At 32.5% G+C, this 16364-nt stretch overlaps 1 protein-coding gene across 5 annotated transcripts in view; it reads right to left on the reverse strand.

Moving 5' to 3' along the window:
• Window positions 1-15314: 15314 nt before the first annotated feature.
• Window positions 15315-16364, reverse strand: part of LOC142329728 (uncharacterized) — a 31340-nt gene continuing 30290 nt past the window's right edge. For all 5 annotated transcript variants that reach the window (XM_075374464.1, XM_075374481.1, XM_075374472.1 and 2 more), the window contains exon 5: window positions 15315-16143. In XM_075374464.1, the coding sequence (XP_075230579.1) occupies window positions 16042-16143 (102 nt within the window). In that variant the 3' untranslated portion in view covers window positions 15315-16041. The remainder of the gene's footprint in view (window positions 16144-16364) is intronic.

Consider the following 16364-nt stretch of genomic DNA (forward strand, 5'->3'; position numbering starts at 1 on the left):
GATATTGTTGCTGGAAATTTTATTTAACTACACCATGTAGGTTTTCTTCAGACCACCTATGTGAATTTCACGTGTTGTTTTTGCCATTACAGCTTCGTCCGAAAATACCTAGTATGAACGGAATAAAATGGCAATTATTGTTAACCACCATGAAAACTGCAACGGTTACAAAGCTGAGGTGTTCAACTTTCTGAACATCATAAAGACGCAGTCAGTGAACATGTAATATCCTCCATACTGTACTTTGTGGAATGTTGAGTCGTGTAGAAATTCTTTGCGTGCTCGTTGAAGGACTAAACTACAACCACCTGAAGAATGTTTTCCCTTTCATCACCATGTACCGGTTGACGTTCAGACAAAACCTGAGTGCTGAGAAATGTATCACTCACAAAGATTATCAAATATTCTACAAAATACTTTACGGTTTGGAACTACTCGTCTAGAAGGTGCTTCTTCACCGCAGCCGGAGCACTTCCATCGTAAAAGCCGTATACAAAAATCATATCAGCATATTCTGCACGAGTGAAGGGACGCGGCATTTTTCAAAACAAAGAATTCAAAATGGGATTTAACTTTTTTAGATTCAAATTCAATTGGAAAACATAGGAACAGAGTACAAAATCACAAAAATATTAAATAACTTGAGTGTTAAAAATAATTAATAAAAATTTAAGTTTAGTTCAGTTTGTTTTTAGTAATAAAACTTGATTTTTTTTTTGTTTTCAAAGACTTTGTTACATCAATTTTCTCAGAATAAAATTCTCTACAAGTTTTAATATACAATTTAAGCATTTATAAGTCATTTAACAAAATTATTATATTTCAAACCTAAAAAAAGGGTTTTTCGTCACCGAATTTTTCTGTTTTACGTTGATATAAAAAAAAAACTACGGGAGATACAACTCTGAGACCTGTTTTATTCAATTTTTTCAGGTCAAAAACATAATAAATCATAAAGTTTAACCGTTGTATAAGTATTTCTTAAAAATTTCAATATGACCTCATTTCACCGGAGAATTGAAATACAGGCGAAATTTTTCGCTAGCCATAACTCAATGACAAAGCGTTTTCGGACATATGTTTGTATGAACATTTTTTCGTATTTCAAGCTCTGAATCAGTTTCACGTTGAATAGTTCTAGGATAGATCAAAGTTTCCCGTAGGGAATAGTTCTTCTGTATCTAAAGGTAAAGAAACTTATTTAAACACATATTTCAGTCGGAAAACACAAAATGGCTAATCAATAACCTGCTGCTCCATTCCGATCTTCCGAGAAATTGTGGACTGAATGGATATCTGCGGACAATCAAATTTCATACATAAGGTGTTTATCTCGTTTCTCGGTCCCTCTGGTATTAAATCGTTCTTTGCTCTCTTATCCTAAGTGTTGAGTTATGAGTGAAGCGGTTTCCGGTTTATTTCTTCACCGGTTTCGGTCGAATTATTCACTAAGTATATAATAGAGCTCTACTAAAGAGCATGTTAAATCAACAAAAATCAAGCTTATGTTCCGCCATACACACGTTCTCCAACACGAGATATTTTACCATTGTCCTCCACGAGGAATATTCGTCGTCTCCAATACAGGTGACAAATAATAAACTTAGGTGAATCACACGTATTTACCCATTTCATTCAGGGTGTTAATTACACTAAATTGTTTAGTAATAAATGAAAATTAATTCATTTTGATAATCTAAAATATAGCAGTCGGGAAAATGTCACTGTCATACATAGGTAATGAATGGGAATAATATTGAACATTATCGCTAATGAAGTTAAGTGTAATGATTTATCATATTTCTTAGAACCACCATGCAGATTACAAAAGAAAAAAATGATAAACTCAAATATCTTTCTCCAAAGTTAATTTTTAGGTTCGTCAGTGATAAATTGAAGAAACAATTATATGGTCGATTGATGTAATTTACACATCAATGATATTGGTAATTATTGTTTCGGGTGTGTGTGTTTTTATATTATATATACTCGTATATATATGTTTGGAAATAAATGATACTCAATACAATATTTCTTTTCCTAAATGTAGCAACTGTAGCTTTACGTTTTTTTATTCTACAAACTCTGAATAAATAAAACGAATTATAAATGACATAAAAACCAAAATTCAGAGAGTTTAATTTGACTGAGGTGATGTCCTTTTAATGTGACCTTATAATCAGAAAAATGTTCATAATTAAAAATGGCAGTAGTTGTTCATATTTTTAAGGGTGGCAATCATTTTAAGGTTGAGAATTATAAGCTTAATTAAATTACAAATTTTATCAAAAATTATTAAGACTAGAATTTTTAATTCTTGGAACAAAGTAAGCACTTTAGTCAAAATCAATTTGGTTTTATGAAGAAGTAATTCTGAAAAGAATTTATCATGTTTTTGTTCACAATGTTTGGCAAAGATGTTTTATTATAAAACTTGGTTAGCTTTCTCATGGAAATGTTTACATTTTTAAATTGATCAGCTTTTGTTAAACTTTGTGGATATAGTACAAAAAATGGTGTTACCAAAAATTGCAGACAAAATAAAGCTGAAAACCTGTTCTTTGATATGCACAAAGGCTTTTGCTGAGGGTTGACCGTAACAATTTTTTAAATTATGGATTCTGAATTAAAAGATATTTTCAACCGTTTGTTAAAGTCATACCTGGAGAACAGAAACTTACGAGTAAATATTAACAATTACAGATTTAAGGTTTATCAAACACCCTTCTACAGTCAGTTCTAGAGCCGATTTTGTTTCTTGTTTATGTAATGATTTGTGTATGAATGATTTTAGAGCAAAACAACCATGTTTGTATGTGGCTCTTTCCTTTACATCTGTCCAAGATCAAGAAAAACATTGAAGTAGATTTGAAGAGAGCCCTGTTACTTACTATTAAAAAAGTATTTCTCTTAATGTGGCAAAGATTTCTTAATGTCACTTTGAGCTGCCTCAATCACTCTTTGTGAAAGCATTAACTATTCCAACTCAAGACATGATGCTGCACAGCCTTATTTCTATGATTGTGTTCTGGAGAGAATATGAAGTAATTGGGTGTAATGTTAGACTCTAGAATCGTTTAGAAGAATCAGGTACTAAAGCAAAATAAATCGGCTGTCTGAGAATTATTGAATATCTATAATCATTTTATTCTGTAAAAATACTAAAAACTATGCATTAGTTCAATTCTCACTAGAATACATTATAGTATGTTGGGATGGAGCTTATTACAGTATAAATGAAACATTAACTGTAGTACAGAAACATGCAGTTTGATTTATTCTTATTAAGATGAGATGCATGGTCCATTTCCATTATTTAAATATTTTCCATCTACAATATAACTATACATTAAAGATGCTTTTATATTAGGAGTGGGTAAAGTAATAATAATGATGTTATTAAGAATTTCAAAGTAATGGTTTTCCTGACCCACCTAAAACTGAGGTTAAAGGTTTTCATAAACTATACTTATAATTGGCTTCTAAAATATACAATTCTTTGCCTACCTGGTTTAAAAATACAAATTAAAATTCCATATTTTCTACATATTTCAAAAGGAAACCTGAAAATCTGAAAACACCCTGACTAGACTACAGGAGAATGGCAACTAAACACCTCTACAGGTGGACTAACACCTCTACATAGACATTTACAATGTATAAGTCCTCTGAGGAGTAGACACAGGCTCAGATCACTACGAAGTCAAAATTAAAATCAAATTCACTCCCCAAAGGAAGCAACAAAACCAAGCCCCTAAAATGAAAAGAAAAGTAGACCCTACCCAACTCATCAAGAATGAAATTTACCAAAAGGCAAACAAAAAAATAACAATCATGGATAAACTCAAAGACCTAGTCAACAACCTTAAAATTGGCCTGTAATAAGACCCCGTAAAAAGCATCAATAGTGGAACAGTGAATGCTATCATTAGGCAGGGAACAGCGAAGAGACGATCAAGTAATGCTATTACAACAATCCCAGAAATCAGAAACATCTTTCCAAAATCTAGTAAAACAAAGAAAAGAAACCACCCAAACCCTAAGGAAAATAAAAAGTCAACATCATAAAAACATACGGAAATCAACAGAAAAATTCAACAAAACAGGGTTGACAGTTCCACAAAACCTTCTAACAAAGGATGAAAATCATAACAATAAAGACAATGTGGAAATCCTAACTAAATATTTCAAGAAACTCCAAAATTGTTTCAAAAACCCTAAATGGACACCTAAACCCTTGACAGAACTCCTAAACTTCGACATCAGAACCCCAATAACAATACCAATGGAAAACATCAACCCTCCCACAATAAAAGAAATCTACTAAGGTGAGATGAAGAATTACAAAGCAGCAGATCAGACCTTTGTAGAGAAGAATGTGCAGGAAGTTCAGCATAAATCACCCTTCATCAACAGCTTGTCAACATCTGGATAAAAAACCTACCAGAACACTGGATGTCAACCCTCATCCACCTGCTACACAAAACAACAGATAATACAGACCCTTAACAACTCTATGTCTTACACATTCTCTTTGTCTGTCCCCGATATGAGGTCGAATATACACGAGCTATTAGGTAACTTCAGGGAATACATTCCTTTCTGGATCTCCGTATTAACTGGATGATCCACGAGGAGTGGTCTATAGTGGCTGGCTTTCTTCGTGCCCTTGCGGTGTTAGGTCTGCAGAGGGAGTTTAGTTGAAGTATTTGATCGTAGCGGGATCCAGGGTGGCTAGGATTCCAGCCTAGGCATTGGATTGGTCGAAGGTAGGTGCATTGGCATTGCACCACGGTTATATTTGTATTGTTTATGAATAGATTTGGGGCTCCTGCTGGTGGGGGTGGCCACGCTGCCGGGGAATGGTAGCCCGTGCAACCAGAGGCATGGCTTCATTCCACAGGCGGCAGTCCTGATTGTGACTTGGTAATGTCGTGCAAGACTCCGTGATGAGACTGGGTGGGGATGTGGGGTTTGTCCCCGACTCCTGCGCGAACCGGAATGAGGTTACATTCCCCTTGTTAGGTGAATTAATTTAGTCGACTTATTTGGGGGTGTAGGTCTGAATTTCTATGTTGCATAACACATAATTTTCATTGGTATGAGTATAGCACTGATTTAACTTTCAACCCGTTCGTTTTCTGAGGCATTCACAGTCACGAATGGTGCTGTCAAATTTGGACTAGGTGCGGAGTCTGCGGTTTCGATTATTTGGTTTGAGGTAATCATGTTAGGTTATATGTGAAGATGTTCATTTGAGGCCTATGTGAAAGCAAAATTTAATTTGTATTTTAATTTGTATCGATGCAAATGTCTGTCGAGGCATTTACATCGGTGACATCCCGACTGACGCCTGGCTGATGACTGTGAGAGGAAATCAGTTAGAGGGTCTAAAGATGACCTCCGGTAAAGCCCGTCTGGGCTCGGAATGGAGGGGATGGTGTGGCGACCGGTAACGTCACAAGGTAGGTGTCTTCCCCCTACAGGATTGGGAGACCCTACCTAACATCTACGGGGAAATCTCACTCCTACACAAAACATAAAAAATTCTTTAAAGAACCATCCTCAACAGAATCAGTTTACAACTTAAGAAAATTAGGAGACTACTAGGAAGATTTCAGGCCTTTGAGAATTTCAAAACATTGTAAAAATATAGAACTAAAATTCATGTTCAAATCATGAATTAGAAGCTTCTAATAAATCCTCAGCTGATGAAGAAAAATGACAAAAGAAATAATATTGAAAACATTAAAATAGTTAGAGGATGATAAATGAGTTTAAAGCTAAGTTCCAAAGTAAATTCACTTTATCTGTGACTATTTCTAAACAAAATATATATATATCATAGTTGGAGTTTGATTTATTTGTCCTAAACAAATCTGTCATACTCCAACAAGTCTCTTCCACTGCTCTGTATGCCAGAGCCAGTGGAACTAGAACTACAACAATATTTTAAAATCAATCAATATTTCAAAACCAGAAATGTTTACATGATACAAAATTGGGTAAATTGGTAAAGAGAAATGCTAAAATAGTACAATTACAGTCTATATGCAACTTCCTTGTCCAAGCATTTTGAGAGCAAGCATATAATCAGCTCTGATATTGATTTTGACAGTAATGAGGTGGATGCCATTATTTGCTCTCATAATTCTGAGTGGCCAATTTTAAAATTATTACCTAAATAACATAAAACTAATTCACCTCTAATCAAATTACAATTTCAAAAAAAAATATTTATGTACAAGAATTGTTTCCTTGTACAAATAATCAGAAAGTAAGTTACACCCCCTCTATGAAACAAACACATATTTATAAGATAATTTTTTTTTATTGAACAAAAAACTACACTTGTTTATCTATTTTTCAACATAATCACCAAGTTTTTCTCAACACTTGTCATACCTTGTGACAAGTTTTTCAATTCCACTCTCATAAAAATTTCATTCAATTTCCTTCAATCATTTAATGACCGCTTCCTTCAGTTCATCATCATTGGTGAAACACTCCCCTCCCACTGACAAAACACTCACTTAAGAGGACCAAACAGGTGGTAGTCACAGAGTGCTAGGTCAGAGCTATAAAGCAGATGAAAACGCACTTCCCAGTTGAATTTTTGGCTTTACATAATTTTTTTAGTCTCATAGTAAGATTCGGTATTGATTGTTATTCCTCTGGACATAAATTCACTGTAAACAACCCTCTCAGAATCAAAAAAGGCTGTCAGCATAACCTTTCAAACATGTAGGGATGTTTTCACTTTTTTGGCTGCGGCAAATTTTTGTTATCATTCATTGTATGTTCATTTTGCCTCAGGAGTGTAACGAAGCACCCAGCTCTCATCCCCTATGATTATTTGTTTCAAAAACTGTGTTATTCCAGTCCTGGAATAACGTTGAAGAAAAAAAAAGCAAGACACAAAGCATTGATGTTTGTGGTTGTCAAGTCAACAGATGTTGACACCCATCATGCACGCATCTTACAGTAACCAAGCTGATCATGAATACCATACGTATGGTATACCAGTAACACTACCATGCCTGATGTTAAGTTCACTTACAATCTCTCTAATTTTAATGCGTCAGTTACTTAAGATCATTTCATTCACACATTCCGCATTACCTGTCATGTTTGCAGTTGAAGGATGCCCAGTACGCAGTACATCACTCACATTTGTACTTTCGTTTCTGAACATTTGACACCATTTTGTGATCATGGGTGACATTACATTCTTTCTCATTGTATACCTCAATAATTTGGCGATGAATTTCACATAAATTGTAATTTTTTGTTCACAAAAATCAAGACTACTGAACGCCTTCTATGCTGGATGAAATCACAGCAGGACATGCCATATTGACACTACACACATACAGAATGTCATACAAATTGCTGCTGGGGGAGCATGAAGACAACACAACCAGTGCTGCCACAAGACATTAATTATCCCTTTCAGTTCAAGAAGACGACAAGGGTGTAACTTATTTTTTGATCTACCTCTTGTAAATCTGGATCTATATTTTAGGTAAAAAGTATTATAAAATCCAGTGGTACAATCTCATCTGTTTGTGTTTTGGGGGGGGGGGGTCCTATTAGTTAAGCACAAAATCTAAACTTAACATGAATATGATATAGATGTAATCTTAATATAAAATTTTCCATTTACTCTTTAAATACTGGCAGATGATGGTTGTCATTTACATATTAGAAAAAAATTTGTAATAACTATTTATCTTAAGTAAAATATTGTTAGAATTTGCTTTCATCCACAACAGAATTCCAATGATTCTAATATTTATCTGGTAATGTGATACTTTAGTATCAACCTTACTTGTGAGAGCAGATTTATGTTTCATTGTCACTAACAATCTTAAAATAAAATTCCAGCAGTATAAGTAGCACATCATTTTATAGGTTTAGTAGTCCTTTCTTTGGATCTCCTACCTCTAATTTATATTTTTTCTGCAGTATTGGAAATTGAATTAAAATTAACGGTCTCTAAGAATTCTTTAGAGTTAAATCTCTAAAAATTCTTCTCAAAGAATAACAAATCTCTTCTCTATGTCAAAAAACAAAAAAAAAACATTTAAACAGTATTTAATGTATTCCAAATCCTCCTGTGACAGCAATTAAATTAAAAACCTTATAAACAAATCAGACAGCCAGGAATATTGTTCAAAAGATTGCTAATCTTTCAAAATCTAAGCTAAAAATACTGAAGACAAGATTAATTATAGATCCTGTAAAGGATCTATAATTAATCAACTGTTAATATTACTTTCCTCATTATTTGTCAAGATACCAAATTTTTTTACAGACTAGAATTTGAATGTCCAACCTATAATTTATATTTGATCATAGAAATTCTTAATCAATCAATCTCGACTTCATATTCACATTTTAAATCCTCTACTGACACTGGCATTTTTAAAGTTACCTGAAGTTTAAGTAAATCTTGTGCAGTTAATTTTTACATTAACTGAAGTAAAAAATGGATGACTCTCATCTCAAAAGTATTTATAATTAATTGTGAAGATCATTATTTATTTTAAGTAGACTAACCTCTAACTTTTACAGAACATATTTAATCTGTAATAAATAAATTATTACAAATACACTTTATTCTTCTGAATTCAAATAAATAAATTTAAAAAGGTTTTTCATGGTCTGTTATAATGTTAATCCTATTTTAAACTTATAGTGTTACATTCTAGATCACAGCAATTATGATCTACCTTTTTATCTCCACTACACCCAAAAGGTAAAACAAAATATGAATATTTTACAATGCCCCAACCCCAAGTCAATGAAACCTAGTTACAGCTATTTATCTGTCTTGATAGCGAGCGGATGTAAACATGAGCAATTTACATGTTCCAACTTGATGTGTACAAACTCCTTGTAATTTCATCTTCTTTAACAACATTCACTGTAAGAACATCAGTCCAAACATGCACACACAGTATGTATGAAAAGTTACCGGACTAAATTTAATAAAGATACAGATTTAAAGATAAACAAACTTACTCATATGAGCCCTCTACATAGAACTCTTCTCTAGTTATACACTCATTGCAGCACTGGTAGAGCCTGTCAAACGCTCTGGAGAAATCAATTTATGGGATTGCCTTCAACTGCTCAGTGCAAGCCCTTTGGATGGCTGGAATGTCGCCGAAAAAGCGGTCTTTCATCTTCTTGAGTCAGCTTTTCAACTTGGAGTTTCAGGAACAAAAAATAGTCTGTTGGAGCCAAGTCCGGTGGGATAAGTTGGCGATTTGCTGCATAATAACATCTTAAAACTATTGCCATATGTGCCAAGGCATGTCGTGCAAGAAAGTCCAACTGCCAGGATGCCAGTACTTGAGCTGGATTCGATGAATGCAATGCATCAGGCATTTCATTATGTCCAAATAGAACTTAGATTTCACGGTTTGAACAGTTACGTGCATACTTTTGCAATGTTTTCATCGAACAGCTGTTGACAGCCTCCTGCTTTGTTCGTTATTATCCAACAACTCTCTACTGTCTTTAAACCACTTCCACCACGTGTATGTTATGAGATGCAGCTTCATCACCAAATGCTTGCTGAATCATAGAATAAGTTTCAAAGAAAGATTTTTAAAGTCTAAAACAAAATTTTATTGCGCTTCTCTGTTCCACGTAGCGAGCTCGCACAAAGTCACATGAACACTACACGTATGCGGCCAAATCTCGAGACTGGAGTGATGAAACATGATCAAATTTTGTACACACACTCATCAGCTATCATACTACATACTTTCTTGGTTGTCCGAGAGATGGCGCTACTTGCATTGACTACAGAAATTTAGTTCAGTAACTTTTCAGACATACTGTGTATGATATTATGTTTGAACATGTCATGATCTCAGCAGGGTAAAAGAGGCAGAAGGTCAGTTTAATTTTGAATTCGAAGCATGTATCTGGTGTCTTTATGAACTGGTAAAAAGACACGATTGTACAATGACAGTTATTTAAATTATGATTTTACCTCATTGTATAGAAAGCTACAGTGTGTTGTTTGCTTTCATGTCCTCCCTCTGTGATGAAAGCATGAAACCATCAAAATTTGACACTTGGATACTAAAAATAAAGGATCATAAAAAAAGCAACCTCATGGAATTTTTAGAAAGAAAGTTACATACTTTGAGAAATCAACAAGCTTCTATTTGTAAATCAAGCCATCTGATAAAAATACACTTGAAGCATCTTACCTCGTAACATTAGGAGTAGCTAAGATATCCAAACCCCATACAATCGCAGAAAAATTCATATTGCCTGCTGCAATTGACATGGTCAGTGTTTTAATAGTCATGGAAGAAGCAAAAACAACTCTGCTTTCTAACTATGTTGTTTTGCAACAAAACAACATATTTTTTTTGCAAATCAAAAGTATTTAACACAGTATTGCAAATCAATACTTGGTTATGCAACAGGGCAATGTCTTTTTGATGTTTTTTTATGAAGCTACTGAAAACTATGACAGATTGGACAAAATGTACTGTAGTATACAGTGATGATGTAAATGTAATAACAGGAAAGAAAAGTGGATTCTGAAAAATATTAAAAGGTTGTCTTTCTTATACCAAGGGCAGAATGAACACACTTCTTTATTCACAGACATACTCTTGCCCCAAAAAAATGGTGAAAAACAAATTCATTATAAAGCTTTAAACATGATTAATTTTATTGAAAGTCGACTGTTACAGAAAAAATTGTTTGCTAAAATATGTGATGAAATGGACAAAAGTAAAAGGTTTATTCTTTTCCAGCTAGAAGTCAGATAGTTATCAGAGGAAAAGTGTTAGCCCAGTTATTGGAATTGCAAGATCAATTAATATCTTTCCAAAATAAACAAACGCCAGTCTCGATGTTTTTACAGAATAATAAGTATTTGTTGCTATTGGCTTACTTAGCCGATATATTTTCACATTCAAATGACTTAAATTTGAATTTACAAGTACATGATAAAAATATTACGTTAATGACAGACAAAGTTCATGGTTTCATTAAGAAGCTTGATATCTGGATTATTCACCTTCAAAGCAAAAATGTTTAAATGTTTCCACTAACTTGTAATTATATTGAGAAAAATTTGGATGAAAAGATAGTTTTGATCAAAAGACAGTTTGGATATAATGAAGATGCATTTGCGTGAGCTAAAATTCAGTTGACAGACTATTTCCTGAAGGATAAAAATGATTTCTTGAAGAGATTGGTACTGAATCCATTTATTGAAAACATTATTGCAGCTGCTAAGTTACCAGTTGAGATTCACAACCAGATCATCAAAATATCTGCTGATAAAACATTATAACTACAATTCACATCTGAAGATTTAGATATTTTGGCTTGCTAGTGAATATGAAAATTTATTCTCAGAAGCAATGATAATATTAGTCCCTATCCTCCATCTTCCTATCAGGTCTTACCTCTGTGAAAAGGGTTTTTTGTCTATGGTTGCGCCAAAAACTAAATCAAATTTTATCACTTGAAAACAATTTGCTTTTGTATGTTTCTAACGTAGATGCAAATAAGAAGAAACTTAAATGAAAAATAAATGCTACCATCTCATCTCATTAATTTATTTTCTTTGCATGTGTACTTATACATGTACGTAAAATGATTATAATAAATGATTTTTTTTTCTCATAAAAAGATTTCATTATTGTTTGTGTAAACTTGTGGGCTAATTTCACAATCTCCCTTTCATACCACTGTGAAGGTCACAGGTCACAGTGGTAGGTGAGACACCTGATCTTGAGTCAACTTAACCTAACCAGACTTTTTTTCTTTTTCCTGTTTAGCCTCCGGTAAATACCGTTTAGATAATACTTCAGAGGATGAATGAGGATGATATGTATGAGTGTGAATGAAGTGTAGTCTTGTACATTCTCAGTTCGACCATACCTGAGATGTGTGGTTAATTGAAACCCAACCACCAAAGAACACCGGTATCCACGATCTAGTATTCAAGTCTGTGTAAAAATAGCTGGTTTTACTAGAACTTGAACGCTGGAACTCCCGACTTCCAAATCAGCTGATTTGGGAAGACGCTTTCACCACTAGACCAACCCGGTGGGTCAACCTAACCAGACTGAAATTTCATAACCTTAATGTCTAATGAGAACAGCTATACTCTTTTCTATTAAGAATTCAATTGATAACTCTGACCAAGAAGGCTCATGACAGGTTGAATCATGAGTTTTTAGACCACTTTCAAATGTCTGAAAAAAAAACTGGTTACAGTAATTGATTTTGCTTCCTCTGTATGTAGTTAATTATAAAGTGAACAGTACAGAATGCAGTTTACTATAGCTTCCAGTTACAATAAAAGAAGAAAATCTTACAATGAATATTGGTCAATTTTATGTTATGAATATTTTAATGTTTTTTTGAACTTTTTAAAATTTAAGACTGAGATTTCGGCTTCAAAGTAATTATCACCTTATATATTTAATAAAATCAAGAACTAAATAAATCACAAGTGGTTCAGTTTTTCTTATCTTAGAAAATAAGTTTAGACATCCAAAAAAAACCCACCTACGGTAAAGACAAAAAGTCAGCTTGTTATTCTCAGTTCAAAAGTTCACTTGAGTTGGTAGCAACCTACCACTCCTTGAATCTTACCAAATATCAATAGCCCAAAGGATATGTAGTGGCAGTACAGTCCTTGATATTACATCACAATAACATTTGCAGATTACAAAAAATTTCAATGTGTAAAACATTAATTTATTCTATGTATAACTTTTTAATAGATTTATGGATTGGCTTAGTTTCATCTTAACATATTATACGAGGGTGGACTGAAGTTTCCTGAAGTTGGCCTGACATATATAGCACCAGCAGTTCTAATTGCTTACTGGCACTTTACAAGTACTATCCTTCACTAGCTTGTACACCAAATTTCAGATCAGTATCTCTGTTGGTCTAGGTTTGAAGTAAAACAAAAATGACCACACCAAAAATCTTGTTTCACTATGACAATGCACCAGCACACTCATCAATTATTGCAATGGCTAAAATCAATGAACTGAGTTCCAATTGCTTTCCCAATGCCTTAATAACCAGATTTAGCACCCAGTGACTATCATCTATTTCCTAACCTCAAAAAATGGTTTGGCAGACATAGATTTGAAAGCAACAAGGAAGTCATTGATGCTGTAAATGGGTATTTTGAGGAGCTTGATGAATCGCATTATAAAGCGGTATAACTGCATTAGAGCATGTTATGAAAAGTTTATTAGTCTTTAAGATTATACTGAAAAATAATAGTAAAAAAAAACTATTAATTTCTTTGTCAGGGCAGAAAATTTTCAGCCCACTCTTGTAGACATTTACAAATATTGAAGTATGGTAATTAAGAATGTTCCAAATTCATGGAAATATATTGACAGAGAATGGGAAAATGGGTTTTTATATTTCAACGTCCATAACAGTAAAGTTTTCCAATTATGGGAAATTCTGTGTTTTTGTATAACTTATCTAATAGATAATCCCAACTGTATTCCCAGATTACAGTTTTCTTTGCAGATATAAGCCAAAAATAAGTAAATAATTTGTGACAATGTTGTATTCTTGTAAAATTTATTAAATTAAATAATTATTTACCAAGACAAGTAAATGTTAAGTTTGACTGACTATGTCCTGTTGCTAAAGTGAATTTATTTATTATTAGCCGACTGGGGCTCTGCCCCCCTGGACCCTAGGCAAACCCCAGAGCCAACCCAGGGATTCCTTGGGGCAATTAGGCATACCCCAGCAGGGCTCACCACTTTGCTTGCCATTCACTCAGCCATTCCTGTCTAGCCACTGACCTCAGCCCCCTGGATCCTTAGTGTTCATTACCCTCATGGTTGTGAGAATAATACTGATAAATAACAGTGAACAGGCTTATAGAAATCTGAAAAAAAATTAATTACTAGACGGAATAGTAGTAATTATGATAACTAAAGTACACATGCATTTGATGATGAAAAATTAATAGCTTATTTCTGTTACAATGGACAAAAATAAAATAATGAAGTAAAAAATTAATCTTTTTTTATGAATATCTTTAATTTGCAACTTCACCACCAAACGGGCTAGGGCCTCAGTTTATGGTTTAAAACCTTCCCTGGAATAACTTAAACCTATCCTGCAAATTTTATAGCAATTGGTCAGTTGGTTCTCAAATGTTATGAGAACAAACAGATAAACTTTCAGCTTAAAGATTTTCACAATCACAACAATACACACTAGTTTTTTGTTTCTAATTTATGCTTTTGTTATTTTAAAGTAGAAATATATCAATTTAAAAAACAAAAATAAATACACCTTTATAATCTAAATTACGCGAGAAAAAAACCAGACACAACAAATTATATAATAAAAATGCTCATTGTAGACAAAGCTTGAAGAATCTGAAGAAATTGTACCATATGCCTCAGTAAGAGAATAAATATCCTATAACAGTGCCAAATGATTAGAGAAGTTAACAGAATAATGGAGCTCCATACACAATATGAAGTGGCATACAAGGACAACAAAAGAGGAAGCATTGGCTACAAAGATAGTAGTTAACACATTAAAAGAATAATTAAAAAATAGATTATATTCATTCAAGATGAAGTAATACAATATACTTCAACAATTCCTCAAAACATCAATGCCTTAATAATGAAGCCAAACATACCTTAGGTATGTTGGCTAACATAGCCAACCTAAGAATTACAAAAAGTTGTTATACCAACTTTTTGCAATTCTTTAATGAGAACTAATTTAAGAGAACTTATATTCATGAACTAGTTATTTATTTTTATACGATCAATACAGAAGGTGGGAAAGGAACTAATTACTGCAATGGTAAAAAAATTATACTTAAAACTGATAGGAGAAAAACTCCAAACTGTAATTAACCCAAAATTAACAGATTAGACTAAGAGTTAATTTTATATTCTTTAAAGATTTGGACAGGTGTTTCTTAGTTGAACTTTTTATGGAATAAAAGCATTGCACAATGTCCTAAAAGCTATTTAATTTTATTTATCTGGAAAGATTGGTGAATCTAGGTGTGGAAGTTAAATCTATAGTAAATAATACAAATTCCAAAGAATAGGTGGAATTGTTTATCTAATGTAATGTGTTTAGTTCATGCTTTATGCAAAATTCAGTTTCTAGCAACATATTTATAAAAAATGAACATAATTCTCCAATTGAAGAAATTTCAGGGCTCCTAATAAAATTTCATGTATTTGCATGACCCTGAAGATATCATATTTTTTAGCAAAGATGGAGACAAAGTAAAAATAATATTAAATTAAAATAAACTTTAATTGATCATTTTGTAAACAGTAAATAATGAAATTAACAGGATATTTAGGGAACTATGAACTGCAAAATTACACGAACAAAGTTCTTTAATCATTATCACAAACATTAACATTTTTTTTAAATTATACTTTAAGCATTAAAAAATACAGTTTTCAAGTGCTTAGGTTACTATTTCATATTATATTTAAAATAAGAAATACTTACAAAGAATGAATATGGTGTAAAATTAGTCATTGAAAAATTACCTTAAAAAAATTAAACTGAAAAAGTACCTTAATATATAAAACTTACAGCTTTCCAAATAATCTAATATTTTATCTGTCAGGTAGAACACTCTCAGAACTGTTTTTTTTAATAAAGCAAACTTAGTAGTTAGTTAGCAAATAATTCTGCATATGATTTTAAAACAAAAATATACCCAATAAAAATCACAATAATTAATCATAAAAATTAATATCACAAAGTATCTCTTTACAAAAATAATAAATTAAAGATACAATTTACAATAAAACTAATTAAATATATTACACTGAAACACCACACCATTTATTATCATCTACCACTAAAATATACATGAATATACCACAAAATATCAGCTCCAGAAGAAATAATTGTGATTGAATATTTAAATAGAAAAATATAATATGTAATATAAAGCAAGTATTTTTTTGTTTCACCAGTTCTAGATTAAATATTTGAATATAGTAATCACTTTGCCACCAACATTTTTTCCAATTCACCACGTTCATATAATTCCTTAACATCAGTTCCCCCTCCAACACAGACACCATTGATAAAAACTCTAGGAACCTGAAACAAAGTGCCACATAAAACACCAGTACTCTTATTTTTACTTCTACATTTTATAGTCATATCATTCAGTAACCGCTGCCTTAAAACACTGTATTAGCTATAATAGTATCTGTCAATGAATTAATCTACCAAATCTGTAATGCATAAATTAAACATAAAACAAATTACATTGTTAAGTGATCTACGTGAAACTGGTTTAGTTTTTCCAAAATGTTGAA

This window comes from Lycorma delicatula, chromosome 1 (assembly GCF_047948215.1).
Source record: "Lycorma delicatula isolate Av1 chromosome 1, ASM4794821v1, whole genome shotgun sequence".
Classification (NCBI taxonomy): domain Eukaryota; kingdom Metazoa; phylum Arthropoda; class Insecta; order Hemiptera; family Fulgoridae; genus Lycorma; species Lycorma delicatula.